The sequence below is a fragment of the Neltuma alba genome, unplaced genomic scaffold (genome assembly GCF_004799145.2).
Source record: "Neltuma alba isolate B1F8T4 unplaced genomic scaffold, ASM479914v2 tig00004344_pilon, whole genome shotgun sequence".
Taxonomy (NCBI): Eukaryota; Viridiplantae; Streptophyta; class Magnoliopsida; order Fabales; family Fabaceae; genus Neltuma; species Neltuma alba.
In genome coordinates this window covers 44,340-67,006 of record NW_021633666.1, presented here as the reverse complement: position 1 = coordinate 67,006, position 22,667 = coordinate 44,340, and the positions used below count along the sequence as shown (strand labels likewise).

Here is a 22,667-nt window from a genome sequence, read left to right as displayed (position 1 = left end):
CTACGGGCGCTTCACACTGGAATAACTCTTGGGAAGAATCTGAGGTTAGGAAACTTACTAATCTACACAGACTCACTTGAATCAGTTAACCTCCTTTGGAGAGGCAATACTACCAAGCATCCTCTTCGAGAACTCATAATAGAGTTAAGGGAGATGATCTATGTAGACCAGAATATTCAGGTTTTCCACACCCACTGAGAAAACACCAAATGTGCGGACTACATGGCAAGACAGGGCCACACAGGATTGACAGAAATGATTCTCTCTTGGGAGGTGCCTAACGGTTGCAAGGGAATATTCCTGGAAGACAAGATGTTAACATGACTGTTCTGTTGTTCGTTTTGTGTAGCCTTTTAAGGCGTTATTTTCCTCAAGTTTCGGCTTGCCTTTCCATGTTAAAAAAAAAAAAAAAGAAACATATGTGTCAGTTTAAAGCTTTGGTTTTGTTTTAAATTAACAAGAAGCATTAGGGGAAAATTAACCCTAAATTCTTGCCCCTACTCCGCTCGCCTTAAACACCTGGCTGTCTTCGTCAATAATTTTAACGGGTGTGTGTATTCTAAACTCTAAATTCTTTAAGATTAAAGTATACATTTGGTCTTTTAACTTTGTACAAGGTTTTAATTTGGTCTCTTAATTTTAAAAAATATACATTTGGTCCTTTAAAAATTATTTGAGAATATTTTATCAATATTTAAGATCTCAATGTCATCATTTTTAAAAAAAATTTAGGGTTAAAAAACCAAAAATATACTTTTTAAAATTAAGAGATCAAATTGAAACCTTGTATAAAATTAAAGGACCAAATGTATACTTTAGCCATTCTCTAATTTAATGCATTAAATAAATTCATAATAGTATATATTTAAAGTTAAAGTTGATGATTCTATAGCTGTCATTTTGTGACTCATTTTATAGTTCACAAATTTTAATGGATACATTTTTTTTTAGATCGACGTTATTATCTTTGTTGTGGATTCTGATCACTTCCATAGCATATTGCGACTTTTAAAATAGTTTACATGAATTCTGAAGTCCCAGTGACCAACAACATATGAATTCCATGTAAAAAAATTAATTGGAACATCTCAACACAAAAGAAGTACTCTTCCGGTTCTTAATATAAAACCTATTTAATTAATTTGATTAGATTTAAAAAGTTAGGTAAGTTAGTTAATTATAATAAATATGACATGTTTTTTCTAAAATACCGTAATCATCTTCATCATATCCTCCCTTCCTCTCATACTTGATTATGGTTAATGGAATATTAATATGGGTGATTTGGAAAAAATTAATAGATATAAAAATAGGTATTATATTTAGGATAAAATTAACTCTACAATTAGGTCTTGTATTAAAGATCAGAAAAGTACTATATGTACAAGCCTCTATATGCGTATGCATGTTATGTGGATAAACTAAACAAAATGACCTTATAAAACTTTTCCTTCTAATGATTATATTGGCTGACAAAACATATTTCTTAAGCAATAAATCTATATAGTAGAGCTATTTAAAACAGGAAAATTATATTTATTTTGCTGAGGTTATTGTTATTCAACATAAAAAAGAAAAAGAAAATGAAAGGGAATGAGCAAGGACCAAGGAACCTTGATTGCACTTATTAGGGTGATGAAACAAGATGCAAAATTCTTTGGTTTTTCGTAAGCTATATTGTCTGGTCTATGCGGCAATTATGTGAACAACCTCGCACACCTTCTGATTCTTTATTTTTTAAAAATTTATTACTGGCTTGAAAGCTCGATCATGATCTTCTCTGAAATATGTTTCATTAACTAAACATTATTAAAAACTAGGAAGGTGTCCTCATCAAAACTGTACTCAGATTAAGTGAGTTTTTTTTCCCCAAAAAAAAACTATAATTGACTGATATAATTTTTTCTCAAGCACGTATATCCTCTTATTGGATATAAAATTGTTTCTCAAGCATGTATATCATCTTATTGGATATAATCTTCTTTGGGATACTATTAAGCACTAAATGTGAGTACTTCTATTAGTAGAGATTCAAATATGGGTTCACCACAACAATTATTTGTTCAAGACACTGTCGGATACTAAATGTGAACACCTCTTCCAATAGAGGTTTAAAACTTGATTCATCACATTGTGGAATACTAGCTTTTTTTTTGTTAGATCTAACTTCTGTTGGTTATTATTTCTCAATTTTAATTGCTTAATTTATACTCCTCCGGTCTTTAATATAAAACCCATTTAACTAATTTGATTAAATTAAGAAAGTTAGGTAAGTTAGTTAATTATAAGAAAAGTGACACATTTTTCCTAAAACACCATAATCATCTTTCTTAGTACCCTCTCTCCCTCTTCTATTTGATTATGGTTGAGGGAGTATCCATAGGGGTAATTTAGAAAAAATTGATAAATATGAGAAATGGGTCTTATATTTAGGATCAAAACCAACTCAAGAATTGGGTCCTATATTAAGGACCGGAGGCGTACTTCTTTTGAGGTATGGACTATCACTGGGCCTGGCTTTCACTTTGTTCTTCGCCCACTACTGCTCTTGTTTACCCCTCATGATGGAACTTTGACTCAACAGGCCATGAACTAGGCTGTTACTGCTCTTGTGAACCCAAAAAAAATAAAACAATAATACTTGAACCTAATTTGATTGTGTTGAATATCAAACAATAATAAAATAATGACATAGAAAGAAATGACTCTCACAAAGACAAAAATAAATTACTGGAAATGAATACTTTATTATGGTTGATAGAATATCAATAAGGATAATTTAGAAAAATTGATAAATATGATAAATATGTCTTCTATTTAGGATCAAAATCAATTTAATAATAGGTGATACATTAATGATCAGAGGATTATGTTTAAAATGATGGGCACTTTAAACAAAAAAATATTTAAATCCAAAAATCTGACTTAAACCCATAACCAAGCAGCCTGCTATCGTTGGTTGAAAAAGCCTTAAAGTTTTCACAAGCATATGCATTAGTCAAAAAGTAAATGCTATAGCAATCAATTATTAACGACTTGTTAGTTAATTAGTAGATCATGTTACCCCAAAGAATCAGACTGATTAATATATGTAACTTCTGATTGGATTATTGTGGGGTTAGGCTTGTAGGGCACTGATTAGCTTAATTTAAAAGCGAAAAAAATTATATTCTAATTGTTCTCGATTTATCTGCATGCATGCAGAAGATGCCCTGACGATCTTTTTGCTCAGCATGCATGTATCAACAAAATTAAAAGCTTGATTATTATTTAGTTAGGTAAAGTTTTATCTAAGCTAATTTGGGGGTTTCTTAGATTAAAGCTTGAAAGCGATATTCCTCAATATAATATTAATTAACCAATGGAACCTGATAATACAACATTTGTTTTTTGACCCCCTAAGAATACCATCATTTGACATAAACGTTTAGAATCAGTTACTCCTCTCGTATTAAATATAAGATCTACTTTATAATATAAATTATACTATAATAAAAAAGTCTTAGATTTAAGACCAGATGAGTATGTTCATACGGAACTGCAAGGTAATACAAGCAAAGAACGCATACAAAAATTAAACTAATTAGCATTCTTTTTCAGCAAGATCTATTATTTATATATATATATATGTATGTATGTATATTTAAACATGCGTGTGTATTTATGTATGCTTATGCATATGGCGGAGATTTGAGAATATATTTAGATTAGATTAGATGGACTGAAAAGAGTGCTGGGGCCTTACAGTTCAACTGGTACCGGGCATCTTTTTTAGATTTTTTTCGTTTGGGCTGATCAACATAAGATTGCGAGTTATGACAAAAATATTTATTCTCATTTATTCAATGCATTATATTGTCTCTTTTCAAGAGAGAGCTCAATCTTGATTACATTGTAATATTTACATCCTTGTTGAAATAAATAAATAAAACAAGCCCCTTTGATATTTATTCAATTCAAACATATTTAGAAGATGATTATATATGTGGGAACAAAAGAAAAGAAAAAGATGAATATATATGTGTGTGCTCATATATATATATATTTATATGATGACTTGTACACATTTGGGGCCAACTTATTTAGCATTGTTTTTTTTTTAAAAAAAAAGAAAGTAACATAGAACTAGAAGATGCATATAAAGTACTTAAATGATGAGCCTTTCTTAAATGCATAGCAGACACTTGGACAATGGCCCCGAGCCGAAGTCTCTGATCTGATCCTAGTAACTCCAGAAGTTATCAAGCTCCAATGGTGATGGTGCTGCAGGAGAAGCAGATGGGTTTGGCTGATCATCAAAACTTGGTATCACAGAAGAGATCTCCGGATTCATGTCGTTGGTGGTTAGCCCTGTTTCATGCGAAACACTCACCATTTGATCCGTATCTGATATAAAACCATGGTCCTCAAAAGCACAATCAACACCAAGCAAGCTCTGTTCCTGCACAGTAAAGGCAGAATGTGATAGAGGCATATTCATCTGAGCTTGAATGGGTTCAGCAGAAAACAGCGTTTCATGAAGAGGGATTATTGGCAAAAGTTCTCGAGAATTCGAGCAAATCCCCAAAAGGGAGTTTCCTGCAGAATTAAAAATCCCTCCTGAGGAGAAGCAGGGCACGTGTGCCGAATCAGTACTCACAGTAGGTCCCGTTGAGCCGATGTAACAAGGAGAATAATCTTCGACAGGTGGTGAAATTGGAACTGAGGAACCCAATCCATTTTCCATTGATTCCAACCTCTTTATATCAGAAATGTGGGTTTTCTTGCACCCTGAAGCCTTCCGAAATACCCTGCAAATCACCCTCTCGTTCTGCAAAATCATAACAAATTCAGTTTAAAAGGGAATGGAGCCGGAAATGCAGGAAACAGGTTAAAGTTCGTACCTTTACAGTTTTGGAGGAGTTGTGGACAGAGAATTTTCCATCTAATCTGTATTCATGCATGACCCAGTTGGTTTTGTCCCCGTTTGGTGCTCTTCCTTTGTAGAAAACCAGAGTTTTCTTCTTCCCTATTAACGATTTTCCACTGTAAATCTCCCCATCTTTCCCTGTGGACTTCCAGTACCCAGCGTTAGTGGCTCTGTTGGTTCTCAAACCAATTTGGTATTTGTTGTCTCTCATGGAGAAAAAATACCACTCTTCCTCTCCCATTTTGGCTTTCCCTGCAAAACAAAACTCATCAAATCAAAGCATCCAATTTCTGAAGAGAATCAGATTGAATGGGTTCAGGCGAGTTTACTTACACGGCAAGTCCCAAGGTTCAGACTTGTGTATATCCACTTCTCCAATGGCAATAGCAGAGAAGTTAGTATTTGTGACCTTCTTGAACAGATAATAAGTTATTAGCTCTTCATCTGTTGGGTAAAACCGAAAGCCAGGAGGCAAATTCATCTGAACTTCTTCCTTGTTGGACAGCACAGAAATGTTCTCCATCTAAACCCCTCTACCTGTCTTAACGAAAAGCTCCACTTCAGAAACTCTTTCAACAGATTTATATACAGGATCTGGTGGTCTGAGAGAGCAGTGGAGGGATGACTAGAGTGAAAAGTTGGGAACTCGAAGGATGGATGGAGATGGTGTTGATATGGAGGAATGACTATAGGGAAAAAGAAGGCCCTTGGGCTTTTGGAGATATTAGAGAAGTAATGTGAATTGTAAGATAGCTTGGCTGCTGTTTATAACCCACTCCTTTAACTTTAGTGTCATGATGAGTTTGGATTTGGTTCATTGTTTAGATGTTCACTTGTGTGATTTTCATATTATACATATTTATTACTATCAAGGCAAATAATAAAAAATATATATAGATAAACTCTATTTGTATTAACTGTTTCAGCACACAATACATTTATATCTGGAGATTTCACAATTGTCGTTTTATAATTTATTTTACAATTCATTAATTGGGGTTTAGATTCATGAATCTACAAATTCAACTTTCAGAAAGCTTGAATTTGAAGATCAGAAGCATTAAAAAAGTTGAGTTTTTTTTTTGTTTCTTTCTTGTTTCTGTTAAATTTGGATAACAACAACCGGATATTTCTACTCAAAATAATCATAAGTCAATTGTAATTCGTTTCTTTTGTTCAAACTAGCATACATATTTAAAAATTATTAAATGATAGGATGAGATAACAATTTTAGTATTAAGGGAATAGAATCGTAACCTGACTAACAAAATGTCAAAACTTAAAAAGAGTAGTATAATATTAACATAAAACTGAATCAAGTGGTATTAGTCCTGGTGACAAGGAGTTTTAGCAACTTAAACACGAGGTTTCAAGTTTGAATCCATGTAAATGGAAAAAAAAAAACACTTTTAAGAGTGTTACCTCTTGTTGGGTTTGATAATGCTCGAATCTAACCCCATTTGACTCAACATCAGGCATTTCTTTGTCATATTAGGCTAAAAAATTGAGGTCCAAAGCCTTAGTATGATTGTTAATGCGCACACAAGAAGTACACATGCAATTACATATGCATGTCCATGTAAGAATAGCCACCACCTTTTTTGACCAGCAAGTAAGAATAGCCACCACCTGAAGCTTTTTTAACAACCTATTTAAAATGTACACCTTAAAATAAGCTTAAAAGCCCAGGTTTTTAAAACTATGCAAGACCTTTCAAACCTATTTAAAAGCCTACGTAACATTTGTCTCAACAAGTAAAAATAAGAAAAACCAATCATTTGTTAATTAAAAAGATATATTTTTTTAAAATCAACCAAACACAATGCATCTGTTTGGTAAGGTGTTTGAGGGGAAAAAATAGCTTATAGGTGTGATAAGTCAGTTTTTAAATTTAGAAATTGTTTGTCACAGTTTTTGACTAATCTGATTTATGGGTCAAAAACTATTTTTTTAAAGCATGATTGCAAAAACATCTAAAACTTACTTATGATTTATATAAAAGTAACTTTTTAGAATTAAAAAACATTTTTGTCCTTATGTTTATGTTGTTCTTATGCTTCTTTTTATATATTTCTTGTACTTCCCGATCAATTTTTAGTTATTTATTTTTAATATTCTTTTAAATAAAAATAATTTTTAATATTTTTACAATATTTTTAATTTTTAATATGATTATTTATTTTATATTTACGTAAATTATGCAGAGTATATCATCTAATTAATTATATAATATTATTTGGTTCAAAAATTTTCACATTAATATGATTTCTAATTTAAATATATCTCATTCATTAAATATAACTTCTTCATATTATGATAATTTAAAATTATTATACTTTGTAAATTCATATTTTTAATCATTTTTCATTATTTAATAGAAGTCATATCCATTTTAGTCATTTTACAAATTAAACTTACTTATTCAATTATAATCTAAATAATCTTTTTATTTTATAAAGTAATTTTTATAAAAATAAATCCAAACATAAATCACATTATCTAAGTTAATTTTTTACTCAATCTTATTCTTTTAAAATTCAAATTGAAAATAAGTGACTTTTTCTATCGCTAATCCAAATAGATCCAACGAGTGGCATTTATAATTAGATTTTACACTTTTGCTTTTCTCATAGAAACTAAGACATATTCCTTTTACTAATATTATAATATTTCTTTCGAACAGTAAAAGAAACTTATAATAATTACCACGCTTCCCTTTAGCTAACCACATGAAAATAAAGGGAGTTGGGGTGAATTAGCGTTGCTCGTTGAGCAATGTAAGAGAAGAGAGTGGCAGTTGTAAGTGGCTTATGAATGAAAGGGATGAGCTCGTATGTGAGCAATGGGATGTGAATCTTATGTTAAGGTTAAGTTAGTAATTTTATAAATAATTCATAAAAATGATTTAGATTATAATTTATATAATTACATGTGTAAATTTAAAAAAGAATAAATAAGTCAGGCCTGTAGGCTGGCATGCTAGGTTTTATGAAAATATATTTGACTTATTTGCTTAAATTGGTCTAACAATAGGTCTAAGCTTAATTTATTTACTAAATAAGACAGGTTAGGCTCAATAAGTTAAACCATAACTAAGACTTGATAAGGGCCTGCATACTTTCCCATTAATAATAGTATACTCCCTTTAGTCTTTCCTCCTTAATCTAAGTTAAAAGTTATTTGCATTATTAAAACTACGTAGAAACTGCTTTAGTTCTCATCTTTGCTCCGGATACATCAATTTAAAAAGACATATGCCTCTCCCTTAATTGAGAATTGAGAAGAAGGGCATTTTGAACAGAAAGTAATTAGTACCCCCCATAGAATTCTTACAAGATGACTTATATCTAATAACTATAAAATTCTTCTAGAAGAAATTAAAGTAGCATTGATATGAAACATTGAAATAAAGAGTAAATATTGCAATTGCGGTTTAAAAGATATGTTAACAAAGTGTTTAGTATCAGAAATTACTTATTATTTGAAATTAGAGAATATCATGGGGGGTGATATTCTCCAATCCCACCTACATAAGATTGCCTAATCCTATATAATAAAAAATTACTCATACTAAACACTTTTTAATAGTTTTCTCTATCTCAAATCACAATCCTTACCTCTCATTCTCAATGCTTCGTATTACAAATGCTCAATGCATGACTTGAATATCTATGAAAAAGTCGTTTACAAGGCTTCAAATAATGGTTACCAAAATCAGCAAGTCAGTCCCAATGTGCTAGGGAGCTTTCCAAGCAGTAAGATCACTAATAATTTCTCCTCGCCCGTCCATTCAATGTCCACATACACATAAATAGAAATTGCACACAAAATGAGTTTTTATCTTTGAATCATTATAACCCACTAAATACCCATTACACTAAAAACAAACCGGTTTCCCCATGGTTACAAAAGCATCATGATGCCCGAGCTTAATCACAATTTACATCGGTCTTTTGTGTACACACACATATATAGCCATAATCGAATTTCACAACATTTTTCTTACCCATTGTTCGCAATAGTTGCATCAGTAAGTTCCCGATAGTAAACTCTCCCAATATTGTATTTCCACGTTCCCACCAACGATCAGAACTCCCAACATAATGCCAGGCCAATAAGAGTTTCTAAAAGTACTTCACATACACGCATCCATAATCACTGCCCAGCTTAAAAGTGAGGTAAGAACGTATATAATGTACGTATATAGTGAGCTATATTCAAATGTATGAAACATGCTTAGTTGACTAGCCTCATTTTTTTTTTTTATGTTTTCAAATTGATGACAAATGATAGATAACAATAAATAGAGAGAATACAAATCCCCAGAAGAGCACTAAAACGTATCCTTTCTGCTCGCACCATCCTTTCGTTTTACACTTGGATTAACAGAGCTAAGAGGCTCCTAACGGCATAGGTAAAAGCTACCTAGTAATTAAAGGGAAATTTTTTCTAAAAGTAGAAAAGACTGTTGTTTTTTGTTTTTTTTGGGAAGAAAAAAGCGTCAAAGCCCCTGTGACGGAATCCGCTTATATGCAAGGGAAGGGCTAGCCAACCAAGTTTGATTCTCCGTTTCTAGCCCAATACTTGGTCACTAAGTTGGGTTGGCTGGGAATCTCTTAACAGTCCTAATTCGGAATGCCCATTTTAACTCCTCATGTTAATCTCAGAGATTACGGAAATACAAAAGTCCTGTTAATCTGGCGGCCTCATTCCGATTTCATGTGGCTGAGTTGAGGGGCACGTGCAGTAGTAACACATCACTAAACTTGAAAGACACAAAAATTCCATATACGGACCCCACTGAGAAAGGAAAAAGCGAAAAGAGAAGAATATAAAGAAGTGGGATCAAATGGATCATTTTACAGGCACGAACGATCATTCATTGAGTAAAAAGGTAGTCACAAGGAGGAAAGCTCGTTTATACTGATAAACATTACACAACGCCCAACCAAACTGAATATTAAATTACAACAAAACTAACAACTTTTTCTTCAGTTTACAGAGAAGTATCCACAATAATGACATCACCATATCAATTGCTGTCTCGCTGAAGCTAAGAGAGTTTCTTCCCCCTCTTGTCCTGCCATTCCTTGATCTCAGCTCCTATTTTCGCTTTCACCCTTGTATGAAACCCAGGATATGGCTCATATCCAAAAAGTGATTGGAAGATCTGTAACAGTCAATAACAGTAAATCCATTTTGTTTACTCCTTTCACACATCAAAAGGACTGGTTTGAAAGTTTTCAACAAGCAAATACCTCAAGCAACACAAAGAAAGGGGCCATCAGAAAAGCTTGAGTAAGATTGTCCAAGAGAGCCGGTGCACGTTTCTAACATAAAAATATTCGAACATTTTAACATGATTGCAGTGTGCAAAGCCAGAACCAAGCTTCTTTTTTTTTTGGTTGGAACCCAGAACCATGCTTTATTAGCAATAAAATAAGTCATTTACCTCAAACACGCCATGACCAACAAACTGTCCGGCCCAACAAAACAACTGAGCAGCAAGCACAACCTGAAAGATAGATGTCAGGTATAGAGTTAAGATTTTGTTCAAAGGACAGAACAGATTTCGCCATGCCACTCATCTATCTTCAGGAGGCCGTTCTTCCATTAACTTTTCTTGAAAAGGAAAGAACTTGCATCAACACAAAGATGCGTGGCCTTTAAAACACTAGTGAGTAATAATCATTTGTTCTCTACCAAAACGACCACAATGCTTTTGAGCAATCCTATTGCCTATCGTACAAGTACAAACAGGGTAGTAGACTCTTGCTGATAGCTCTCTCAGTTAAAAAGAATACACTTTTGCATGTTTCTAAAGTAAGCAAAAGAATTGCCACCATTCTTGTTGAAGGCTCAGATTTAAATATTGTCATAGGTAACAAGGATGAAGTAGAGAAATCATTACACGAAGGCTGAAGCAATTAATTCCTAAATTCTTGGTGAAAAACAACCACCAGTTTAATCACTACCTCATCAATGAAAAATCTTGCAAGTTAACTCCATGAAGTCTTATGAGAGAATAAATTAACAAGGAAGATGACAGAACAGCTTCAAATTCGTACATACTCATTCTTACTATCCCCACCCATCTAATATGCTCTTGCATAATACATCCTAGCGATAAATGAATTTTTTAAAAAGAAAGAAAAGAAGCAAATTAGAAATTAGGAAAGCAGCATGTGATGAATATCTAGTAACAAATGAATAAATTCTCAGCTATGCACCATAGACAAACAAAAGGTATCCACACAATAAATCCAGATATAGTTCAAACATAGGAAACATAAGAGTTTTAGTTAGATCTGCTAAAAACAAAAATATATTTAGAAAATAAGGCATTGTAGACACAAAATCCCAACTATATACTCTAGTCTTATTTATAAACTTCAAATTTGGAGAGAAGTGTGGTCCATTTTATAGGCTTCAATTTGGGGTTTGTCTAAACACTTAATGCACTTTTTCCAATTTTACCCTTAATTATTTATTCCATCTCCTTTGTCATACCCTCTTTACATTCTCTTTTATCCTTTTCCTTATTTATTATAAGGGTATATTTGAAAATGAAACTATCTTTCTAACCTATTTATTGCTTTTAAGTAATTTTAACTATTTGTTATAATAAGTACCGGAGGGAGTAGGAGAATAATGAGATTGACTGCCGAAGAATAGAACCGGGGAGCATTAGACAAAACGAGAGAATATAAGGATGAAGTTAACAGTCAAAATGGCTCGTTTACCAAACATCACAAAAAAGAGTAGCAGAAACGTGATTGATAATTATTCCATGAGTGTATCTATTTGCGAGTAGTATGCACTATAAGTCATTGTGTAAAGAAAGATAGAGGAGGGAGAAACAAATACGAGGGTTGAATCCAAAGGCAAGTTCTGGGACTGTGAGCTATTGCAATTTCTAAAGCTGATAAGCTTGTAAGATTTTATCCATAACGATCACAAATTCTTATAAATCAAGCCATTAACGAAATGAAAGAACAATGAAGCAAAAAGGTTGACTTCGAAAGCTTCACAAGAAAGGTCCGAATGAAAAATTTTCTTCCAGTACAGAAGCCGTATCAGTGTTACTACTGTCAAACATAGTCATCATCCAAAGGATGGGAGGAAAACAATCCAGGATATATCTGAATAGAGAGAAGGTCATCAACGCAGCCAGTAGCTCCAAACAAAATTTGTCGTTTTCCAGTATTTACAAGGCAATCACATGAAGGTATATAGCTTATCCTTCAATCGGGTAAGAGGGTAATCCGTACCTTCCACGCTAGAGAAAACCCAAGCCTCTGAGCAAGAATGCTGGACCCGACCCAACAGACCAAACAGAGCAAAGCCGCAAAAGAGCCAGCTTTGTAATCCAAGGAGAAATAGAACAAGGCATAAATAGCAGCAAGCAAGAAGCCGTAATTGAAGACGAGGCCATAATCAAGCCCCAGTTCAGGGGCCTTAAAAAGGGGAGGCGTGAAGTACAGAAAAAGCAGGGAAGTGAAGAAGATTGGCCATACAAACAAGACGTGTATCACGATATTAATTGGATTGCTATGGTATGCGCCATAGAAGGCAAAGTGCTTCTCCAGATCGAACAATCCGACCCTCCCCATAGGGTTTGATGAGAATCTTCCAGAGAAAGGTGAAGGCGAAGAAATTGATTGCCAGAAAAAATTTCAATGAACTTGTAAAAGAGTTAGGCAGTGGAAATCCCGTGGGCGACGCCTAATGGAAGTTTCTTGTACTCCACGCTCGTCATCAACGAGAGGATTAACGTCAAGGAATACGTAAGCTTTGTAGGTCGGATGGAATCAAGCGTCATTTTTAAGGTAACAAAATAAATTATGAAACTAAATTTTATAATATATATATATATACAGGGAGAGAAGGCGTGGGTGCATCCCCCCCGGGGTGGTGGGAGGGATTGAGAGGAGGAAGTGGGCTGACAGGCCCAACAAAAATCCGCCCTTTTGCGTGCGCCAAAAATGGGGCATCGGATTCCCCGACAAAAACTTAATTGGTAGAGAATGATACAAACATGATAGGGATGTGCTTGCTTGATTGGGTTTCAGAACCCCTATTCCTACAGGAAGTTGCTTGAATTGTGCTCTGTGTTTTTTTTTTTTTTGACATTTTATCAAGGTAAGCAGAGAAGCTTTAGCTCAACTTATATAAAATTACTTCTTCTTTTGTTTTTTTCCCCTTTTAAAGTGTTCCTAAGGATCCCAAACTCCTCTTTTGCATGTTGTGGTCTGGTTTGCGAATAATCTGGGCTGGTTTTGTTTCCAGTTGTGTTGATTGGATCAGTGTGTATGCCTTGGGACTTGATTTTAATACCATCTCCTTTGTTAAGCCAAGAAGGAAAAATTACTTTCGCGAGCTTCGAATGGATGTTAGAAGAGATAATTATTAGCGGGGGCCGTATCTGCGTTTCATATAAATATAATACAAAAAAAGTGTGAATTCAACAAGAATTAACAAAGATTGTTTTAGTTAACCTTCATCGCAAGCTGCAAAATTTTACTTAGTCATTAAGTGTGTTTTAAATTGATAAAAGTAATCTATTTTGTCCCTATTAAAAGCACCAGAACACTATTACTCCTCCGGTCCTAATTATAAGACCCAATTGACTTATTTGAGGAGATTAAGGAAGTAAGTTAAGGTGGTTATTTATAATAAATAAGTGTTGTTATTCTTAAAATATCCTTGCTAATTAAGTATATTGGCTAAAACTATCATTATTAGAAGGATTATCTTGGAAAAAAATACATAAATATAAGAGAGAAAATTGATTGGGTCTTATAATTAGGACCAAATAAAAAGTCAAATTGGGTCTTATAATAAGGACCGGAGGAGTATTAATTATCCCATCAACCTCTTATATTTTGGACTAAAATGTTCTTCTAGAAGGCTTATCATGTTATGGGTGGGAAGAAGGGAGTATATACGAAAATAGTGTTTGTTAAATACTCAATCATTTAAGGGATGAAAATCCTTACTACTCTGACCTGTCCAAGTTAGACGTGAGGCCTATATTATGCAGAATATGGTTGTATGGCAATCGTAAAGGTTGGCCAAGTTCAATTATTGGTGCCAGAATTTTATCAAATTATTGATTTATTGATGCCGATCATTGATCATTGTTATTAATGGTACATAAAATTCTTCATGGAACCAGTCAGGGATTTTCAAATTTCAGTGCTCATTGGACACTGAATACTGGCAAAAAAAATATTTTGATTTTATATTTTATATCCATCAAAATGTTAGATGTTGGATTTAATTATAAACATCCCATGCTCATTATTTGAATCCATTCTCATATTAAATGACACAAAATATGATTTTTTTTGTTAATATTAGCCTTCTCCTCTAATGAAATCAATAACAATTTGGGAGAATCACAGAAAAAGACATGTTAAATTTTAAAAAGACAAATAGATCATACTAACTATTACTATAATAGTTTTAACTATTCAAAATCTGTCAAAATTACTATTTATCATTTTGAAACTCAACAAGTATCTTTGTGTCATTTTTTCTAACTTTTTAGTCTTACTCTTAGTTTCGAAAAATTTAGAGATGAAGATCCATGCTTATTTTTAGGAGCTATTCTGGAAAATTACTACCCTCTCTATCTCTTTTTATAAACAACATTTTAGCTCATAACGTAAATCAAATGTTAGTTAAAATTAGTTAAAGATAATAAATATATAGAAATTAAAAATTCTTTCTTTAAAATACCCTTATTTATAGTGGAGAAAGAGTATAAGAGAGAAAATAAAAAATTTATTATAATAAAAAAATTATGAAAGCAAGAGAATGTGTGATGGAAATATAATAATTTAGAAAATAAAATAATAAATATATTAAGTATTAAATAAATAATTAATAAGAAAAAAAATTGTTAAAAAATCAACACAACTTATAAATATTATTTATATTTAAAAATGAGAAGAAGATGATGATTGTTACTTGTAAAATGAGAAATGATCATTGTTGATGTTAATGATTCAATAAGTCCAAATCACATGGGGTGAAAGGACTTGTTCGGCATCTTCGTCAAACCAATGAAATCAAAGCACGCGAAACATCGCACAACGCAACGACACATGGGACAACTCAACCAAATTAATTCGAAACACAAAAACCAATGAAATCAAATTAATGTCTTCATCTACTCTATTGGCTTTGCCTGCCAAAAATCATAAAAATAAAAAATGCTCCTCTAATTCTTCGTATAAAATTTATTTTATAATATAATTCATATTATAAAATAAGTTTTATATTTAAAACAGAGTAGTATTAGTTTTCTGATTCTATTTACAAGGAGAAGATTTTTCTTATTTATAGGTTACTCATTCAATCTTATTTATAATTTACTTTTTAAAAATTTTAATATAAATATATTATTTTATCTTTTATTTGATATAGTATACATGATTATGTCTTTTAAAAGTATATCTATTAAATAAAAATAAAATTAAAAATTATTATATTTTAATAAAAAATTAATATGATTTTAAATTTTTTTGTTTATATAAAATGTGTTGAAAGTATTTTATAAATAGGATTGAAAAAATAATAATATTCCCATCTCACTCTCTCTAAGACGACGTCACATGGGGAAGGGCGACACTCGCCCACTTGCTCGACCAATGGAAAACGAAAATAAATACCAAAAATATCAGGCATTTGGATAAAGTTTGGATGTCTTTTCTCTTTTCCAATCTATGAAAATGATAAATGGATAACCTTTTTTCCTTTTTTACCAGAATATTTAATATTTAATGGATAAAGTTGAATCCAAATCACCACAGACCCCGCTCGCCACATTTCTCTGTTTTTCTTTTTCTCTTTCTCTGCTGCTGTTTGGTACAACATTTATAAAAGCAAACAAATCCCTTTCTTCCTCCCACCAAACCATTCAGGCAGAACACAGTTTTTGTTCAAACCTTGCGCCTTTCCTTGAAAAAGTCGATTCACAGACCTACAAACCCTTCTCTCCCTCCTCACAGCGGTCTTTTCCGGATCCCAAAAGTAAAAAGGTCAGTTCTTGATTCACAAGCCGAGTCAGGTCCCACTGGGTATGATCTAAGCGCCGTTAAATCTCAGAGTTTGACCAGAATCAATGGCCTGTTCCTCGAAGAACGTTTTCTGTGTTTCTGGGTTGAGCGAGAATCTGCGTAGCTCGAAAACGAAAACTGATTTAGGGATTTGCCCCTCCTCTGTTTGTTTCTCAAAATCCAGCGATGCGAATTCGGGTGTCCCTTCCTCTTTGAGCAATGAAATCATGGGGAAACCCTTAGTAGCAAAAGGTTCGTGGGATTGCAGTTTGAAAAGCCCCACTAATTTCTCTGTTCAGGTATGTTAAAAGTGTTTGCACTATGGTTTCTTGATTTCAGTTTGAAAGATTAAATCTTTGGTATGGAACACAGGCATCAGCTTGTGTAAGCCGAGCCCTTAGATGGTGGGAGAAGACCAAAGCGCCTAATATGATTGAGATCCATTCAGCTCAAGAACTGGTCCGTTCTTTGCTTGAAGCTGGCGATTCACTTGTTGTGGTCGACTTCTACTCACCTGGTTGTGGAGGCTGCAAAACCCTTCACCCCAAGGTATCTTAATAATGTTGATATTGATGACTCAGGGAGGGGAAAAAAAAAAAAAACCCAATATGGTAAAAGCATCTGAATCTATTTCTTCGTTTGCCTCAGATCTGTCAAATAGCTGAGATGTACCCAAATGCAAAGTTTCTTCAAGTCAACTACGAGGAGCTAAAACCCATGTGCCATAGTCTGCACATCCATGTGTTGCCATTCTTCAGATTCTACAGAGGAGCAGAGGGTCGAGTCTGTAGCTTCAGCTGCACCATTGCCACTGTAAGAATCTGAGCCAGAACAGTTTGTGAAGTCTTGCATTATCCATCTGGTTTGTCTTGACACTTATTTGGATTTGTTGTGCTACAGATCAAGAAGTTTAAGGATGCCCTGGCGAAATATGGGACCGAGCGTTGTTGTTTAGGTCCACCAAGAGGTTTGGATGAGACAGAGTTGGAAAAATTGGTAGCCAGTGGCGAGATACCCGCTGAATCGCCATTGTTGTACTCCAAGGTGAAGAAAATGGAGGACATGCTTCTGAAAAGTAATGGTTTTTCTCTTGTCGGGGGCGAGGCAAGTGCTAATAGGGAAATTGAGCATCAGGTTTTGTGCTGATCATCGCTTTGTCAATCATGGAAAGATGGAGAAAGAGTAAAGCAGCTCCCGTTTCTTTCTTTCTTTTTTCTTTTTTTTTTGAGAAAAAATTGAGGTTCTTTTTTCATCCCAATTAGAAATTCGAGGGCTTTCAATTGTAAATTCAGTAGTTGTAGGGGTGGTTTGTTGGGGGTCTCTTTAATTTTTTTTAACAAAAATTGAGACCCTTTTAAACGTGTTATTGAGGAGGATGATCGTTTTGTTTTGGTTTGAGAGCTTAATATGTAATGTTGTAATTATATATCCACCTTTGCCTAATTATATATCATCCATTGATGTGGTATTCTTCTTTATGGCTCGAACATTACTGGCTTTGATGAGTTTAATTTCTCGGATAATAAATTGTTTACCGTTCACCAGTTTTGAGACACTGAATTGAAAATTGGTACATTAATTTGCTTTATTAAATGAGGAAAACGGAGCGTGGATAGGCTATTTCACCGTTAAGTTAGAACGCTGATCAGAAATACCAGATTTTAGGTGTAAGGACAGGGCATGCCCCATGTAATAATATGAATACTATATTTTGGTTCTTAATATAAAATTTAATTTAATTTTAAACATAATATTTTAATTTATTTTATTTTTTATAGTTATTTATTTTTTTAAGATAATTCTTATAATAGCTGCACATGTTAAAGATTTTATTAAATGAAAATTTTATCTAATATATATGATTATGAATGATATTTTAGAAAAGATAGCACTTGTTTAATACAAGTAACTAACATAACAAATTTTTTTTGTCTATTCAAATTAGTCAACTAGTTCTTAGATTGAAAATAATATTATTTTAAAAAATGTATTTTTGTAAAAAAAAATAATTATCGATTTAAATTCACAAAAGAAAATGTTAGAGCGAATCATCAATGAACTAATTTTATATTTCAAGCCTTTCTTTGCTAGCCCCTCAAAACCTATTCTAATTTTGAGCAAGTCTTGGGTGCTTATCACTATGCTCATTGCTAGGACGAAATTGAAGACATTCAAAATATAGTACGAATAAAGATAAGATTATAACAGAGAGAAACGGAAACAAGGAAGATAAGGTGAAGATATATAAATATCAAAAGAGGAATGAGGGCAGGCTCCAATGAGAAAGAAGGGAAGAAGGTTGGCAGATAGGGAAGCGGAATGAGTCAGGAAGGCGTGGAAGTGACAAGGAAGACACACCAATCTGAGTCAGCCACACACAGCCAAAGCCTTCGATTTCTGAATGCCAATCATATTATCTCATCTCATTTGCCCCAATATGGCATATCCGCAGCCACAGGCCCTCATGTTGTGTACGTCCATGTGCTTTGCAGCTGCCCGCCTCCCTGTCTTTTTAATGCATTTCTCATAACACCTCTGCTAACATTATGCTCCTTTTTAATGTTCACATAAAAATTAAAATAATTAATTAAACTAGTTATTTTTTAAATAGGTTGATTTCTTTAATATATTCCTTTTATTTATTTGCATTCTTAACATGTACAATTAATGAGCATAGTTTAAAGTAAAAATATATATGAATTTATAAAAAATAAGCGGATTGAGTTGTATTTTAAATATCTAGATAACTAATTTAAAGAATTAATTAAGTTAATTATTTATAAAAAATATGCGTTGACTTTTATAAATTACTCTATTTAATCATATCCAAGAGAATTACCTGTTAGTAGAAATTTCTTACAATCCAATAACGATATTTTGATAACAATATTATAATTTAGAAGACAAAGTAAATTAAAATTTTATATTTAGATTCACATTCAATTTCTCAACTAATTCTTATATTTAGAACAAAAAACAGCACATTTACTTAAAGAAATACGAGCGGTTTAGTTTTCCTGCTCGGGAACTATCTAATTTGGTCTAAATTCTCGGGGTCAAAAGCGTCAAATTTGCTCCATAATACTGCCTCAAACGAACCACTATTATCTGCGCCATTCGCCTGTGGAAGCTGATGGGAACATTACACTACTGAAAACGAAACTAAGCTAAGCAAATAACTAATAAGCATACATTTTACGGGTAGAGAAAGAGATTCGAATCACCTACAAATGCCGCTAAAGCCAGATTTTCTGTCTTGGCCAATGGCCAACACCGCTAAAAGCATATAAATCCTTAGTAAATCAATTTTTTTCCACGCAAAGATTTTTTTTATTAAAAACAATCTTATTAAAAATATTGTCGGTCACTAAATATGCATACTTTTTAATTATGAGTTATACTGTTTATTGTTGCCTCTCTATCATGATTTCTTAACATTGAAAACATCAGATGAAGCATCAAGTTATAAATATAAATTTTTTTTTCTGAAGAGTCTGTATAAAAGAATAAAAGAAGAATGGATATTTCTTGTTGAAAGAGGCTGGAGCTGGATCAATACAAAATATTGCGATGGCTGGACTAAATTATATTAAATTGTCAACAGCTGCTCACGGTTTTGAAAATTTCTTTTTCGCCAGTGGTTTTGAAATATCATTACAATGGGCTGGTGCATTTTGAACAAAGCTGAATTTACATAATGCATTATTCATAATTGACCAAAAAAAACGCAATATTTTTTAAGAGGCTCATCGGCAATGTTTTTCCTTAGTTTTCCTCCACGTGTTTACACCAGATTTGAGAGTTGAGACCATCTAATCAGTTTTCTTTATACGTGTTTAAATTTTATATATTATTTATCTGAGGAGAGTTGTGCATATCACATAAAAATGTGACATCCATTGGTCAAATACATATTGGTTATATTGGTGGCAAATATATATATATTGGTTATAACTTTTATCAAGAGGTTTCGAAATGTGATTTCCGCTTACTTCCTTCCACGTCTCCATCCTTATCATTTGGGCAGTTTTAGGGGATCACATTTTATATCTACGTCTTCATATTGAAGATATCAGCCGTCCACGCCAGCAATTATTAAAATCAACAAAACTTTAAAGCCTTCGGAAACTTCAATGTTTTTGTTTGGCAGATTTGAATCAGCAGAAGCTTGATGGAGAAGGAAAAAAAGAAAATAGAAGTGAGCTACTCCTACTGGACGGAGTAGCAAGAGATTATCACAGCAGCCATCGTACCAGAACCCTTCAAGAGAGAAAGGCAGAAAACAAAATATGAGCCACTGAACAACAATACCATCATCAACTTGCGACTAAACTTTCTTCAGGCCTGCAACTACACCTGTGAGAGGTGAGGAAATTAAATTAAAGCCACGCACAAACCAACCAATAAATTGAACTGAACAAATGAGAAAATGAAAGGATTCAGTATGAATGCATCAGAGAGATTCCCATTAGACTAAGTCATCAATCTCTTTAAAGAGTGCTGATGTCCCTGTCTATTTTCTCATCATTTGCACATCAAAAGCCCATTTAAATTAAACCACTGGTAAGTCGGTTCATTCATTCGAGCATCTAACACCATAAGACCAACAACAGTTGAAACAGAACCGGAGAATATTTGAATTTTGAAGCTTGAAGAGGTTGTTCCTCTGGGTGCCTCAGATCGAGTTTTATATCATGGAAAATAACTCTCTCAGAGTATATTTATAGCCATCATAGGCACACACAGATGTCAAAGCAAGAAATCCAATCACACTAAAGAAAATAACAGGCAGGAGCTTAGGAAACCTAAGACACAGAATAAGCTTGACACTGATTCAAGCACACGGCTTAAGCTCTGAAGTTCAGCCGTGGGAATTAGGGTTTCTGCCGCCGGACGTACCCATTATATAGAAGCACAGCACAGCAAATAGATCAGGGCTTGTTCTCGTCTGGAAATAGAAGTTGGGATTTTTTTGTTTTTGGGCAAGTAGATTATAGATTTTGGAATGACATCCACAGATATTCTCAGAAGCCCATTCACTTTAGCTAGTCCAGGACTGCTTCGGTATCGGCTTCTGTAGTGCAACATTAAAATCTTAATTATAGTTTTGAACTAGAGCCATCGAATCAGCACGGGGATGTAGCTCAGATGGTAGAGCGCTCGCTTAGCATGCGAGAGGTACGGGGATCGATACCCCGCATCTCCATTATTATGCTGTAACATTTTTCGTTCCCTCTGCTGCTTGCCTTCTCATTGCGCCAACACCTGCTACTCTTACTCCCTCGGCCCTCCGTATCCACATTTTTGCACATGTTTTTACAATAACGCAGCTGAGATTTCTTTGATAGGCAGACTCAGTTTTACAGGTTTGCGAATGAAGGCTAAGCTTTTTCTTGTCTCAAACCCCCTGCCAGGTTGGAGGAGGTGGCGGTGCAAAGGGAGTTTCCGTTGGAGTTTCTACAATCCAATGGGAGGCTATTTCATGTGCAGCAACTGTATTCTTCTCAAACAGTATATATTTATGTCTCCTCAAGATGTGATACTAATAAAATGGAGCAGTGATTTGTTGGTGATATGTTATTTAGTGGTCATTACTGTGCACTCCAGAGCTGCAGAGCCATAAGATCATGACTCATCTGCCACGACACTTCCATGTTTTTTCAGCTTAATTACAAAGGACAACATTTTAGTTCCTACCCTGTTCTTTCAGGCCCAAAATATGAATTCTGATTTTGGTAACCAAAACATGAAGGATTGGAAATTGGAATAAAATATTTGGGCTGTCACAAACTGGACTAAACTCCTTGTTCCAATCTCGTTCAGCTTAGACCACTTCATTTCACTAACGCCAACACACAAATCAAAGCCCTCAAGTGTCTTCAGCGTTTCTAACCCCACCATTTACTAAGCTGAAGTGAACACTAAAACCAATCATACTGACATTATTTTTATGGCACTAACATTTATAACAGAAAAGATATAACTAATCTCTGATTGTTTTCCAATTATAGATACTCTCTTTAATCTTTGACTTGAAAAATTCACTCACTGTAGTTGTGCGTTCAAAATTATGTTTGTCTAGGGTTTAAAACAATTCACTCTCCACATTATTATGTCTGCATATACAATCTTTAATCTTTGACTTAAAACAATTTCAGCTTAATTACAAAGGACAGCATTTTAGTTACTACCCCGCGCTTGTGTTCATGCTCTGTTCTTTCAGGCCCAAAATATGAATTCTGATTTTGGTGACCAAAACTATAAAGGATTGGAAATTGGGATAAAAAATTTGGGCTGTCACTAATCGAACTGAACTCTTTATTCCAATCTTGTTCAGTTTAGACCACTTTTTCTGTTTGGAATAATTTATAAGTAACTTTTGAATCATGATTTACGAAATACGAGATAACTATATAAGAGAAATTTTGCCTTAACTTACATGAAACGTATTTATAAATGATTTTAATCGTGATGATAAACAAAGCCTTCACACTAACCCCAACACACAAATCAAAGCCCGCAAGTGTCTTCAGCGTCTCTAACCCCACCATTTAGTAAGTTGAAATGAACACTAGAATCAATCATACTAACATTATTTTTATGGCACTATTATTTACAACAGAAAAGCTATAACTAATCTCTAATTTTTTTCTCCCAATTATAGATACAATCTTTAATCTTTAACTTAAAAA

General features: G+C 33.5%; 3 protein-coding genes and 2 non-coding genes across 5 annotated transcripts; 2 read left to right on the top strand and 3 right to left on the bottom strand.

Moving 5' to 3' along the window:
• Positions 1-4,222: 4,222 nt before the first annotated feature.
• Positions 4,223-5,432, bottom strand: LOC114744360 (NAC domain-containing protein 100-like). The gene is made up of 3 exons (XM_028932532.1): positions 5,243-5,432; positions 4,884-5,161; positions 4,223-4,810 (listed from the first exon to the last, which is right to left on the bottom strand). Exons 1-3 carry the CDS (start codon positions 5,430-5,432, stop codon positions 4,223-4,225), a joined length of 1,056 nt encoding a protein of 351 aa, XP_028788365.1.
• A 4,309-nt stretch (positions 5,433-9,741) lies between these two features.
• LOC114744351 (uncharacterized endoplasmic reticulum membrane protein C16E8.02) lies at positions 9,742-12,618 on the bottom strand. The gene is made up of 4 exons (XM_028932523.1): positions 12,181-12,618; positions 10,362-10,424; positions 10,168-10,239; positions 9,742-10,079 (listed from the first exon to the last, which is right to left on the bottom strand). The coding sequence occupies exons 1-4, from the start codon at positions 12,520-12,522 to the stop codon at positions 9,963-9,965; spliced, it is 594 nt and encodes a 197-aa protein (XP_028788356.1). The 5' UTR covers positions 12,523-12,618; the 3' UTR covers positions 9,742-9,962.
• Positions 12,619-15,995: 3,377 nt separating this feature from the next.
• On the top strand, positions 15,996-17,137 carry LOC114744361 (thioredoxin-like 1-2, chloroplastic). Its single transcript, XM_028932533.1, has 4 exons — positions 15,996-16,274; positions 16,348-16,524; positions 16,624-16,788; positions 16,876-17,137. Exons 1-4 carry the CDS (start codon positions 16,041-16,043, stop codon positions 17,119-17,121), a joined length of 822 nt encoding a protein of 273 aa, XP_028788366.1. The 5' UTR covers positions 15,996-16,040; the 3' UTR covers positions 17,122-17,137.
• Positions 17,138-20,422: 3,285 nt separating this feature from the next.
• LOC114744364 (small nucleolar RNA R44/J54/Z268 family) lies at positions 20,423-20,510 on the bottom strand. The gene has a single exon (XR_003740090.1). It is a non-coding gene; the product is annotated as a small nucleolar RNA R44/J54/Z268 family (small nucleolar RNA).
• Positions 20,511-21,108: 598 nt separating this feature from the next.
• Positions 21,109-21,181, top strand: TRNAA-AGC (transfer RNA alanine (anticodon AGC)). The gene has a single exon. It is a non-coding gene; the product is annotated as a tRNA-Ala (tRNA).
• Positions 21,182-22,667: the final 1,486 nt, after the last annotated feature.

Bases quoted from the DNA above. Each gene is read 5' to 3' on its own strand.
- LOC114744360 (XM_028932532.1), bottom strand. From the start codon at position 5,432: ATGGAGAACATTTCTGTGCTGTCCAACAAGGAAGAAGTTCAGATGAAT. The intron at 5,162-5,242 runs GTAAGTAAACTC...TTTGTTTTGCAG, and splicing joins TGAACCTTGGGACTTGCCGT to GGAAAGCCAAAATGGGAGAG. The intron at 4,811-4,883 runs GTACGAACTTTA...ATGATTTTGCAG, and splicing joins ACTCCTCCAAAACTGTAAAG to AACGAGAGGGTGATTTGCAG.
- LOC114744351 (XM_028932523.1), bottom strand. From the start codon at position 12,522: ATGGGGAGGGTCGGATTGTTCGATCTGGAGAAGCACTTTGCCTTCTAT. The intron at 10,425-12,180 runs GTACGGATTACC...TCTATCTTTCAG, and splicing joins GGTTTTCTCTAGCGTGGAAG to GTTGTGCTTGCTGCTCAGTT. The intron at 10,240-10,361 runs GTAAATGACTTA...TTTTTATGTTAG, and splicing joins TTGGTCATGGCGTGTTTGAG to AAACGTGCACCGGCTCTCTT.
- LOC114744361 (XM_028932533.1), top strand. From the start codon at position 16,041: ATGGCCTGTTCCTCGAAGAACGTTTTCTGTGTTTCTGGGTTGAGCGAG. The intron at 16,275-16,347 runs GTATGTTAAAAG...TATGGAACACAG, and splicing joins CCACTAATTTCTCTGTTCAG to GCATCAGCTTGTGTAAGCCG. The intron at 16,789-16,875 runs GTAAGAATCTGA...GTTGTGCTACAG, and splicing joins TCAGCTGCACCATTGCCACT to ATCAAGAAGTTTAAGGATGC.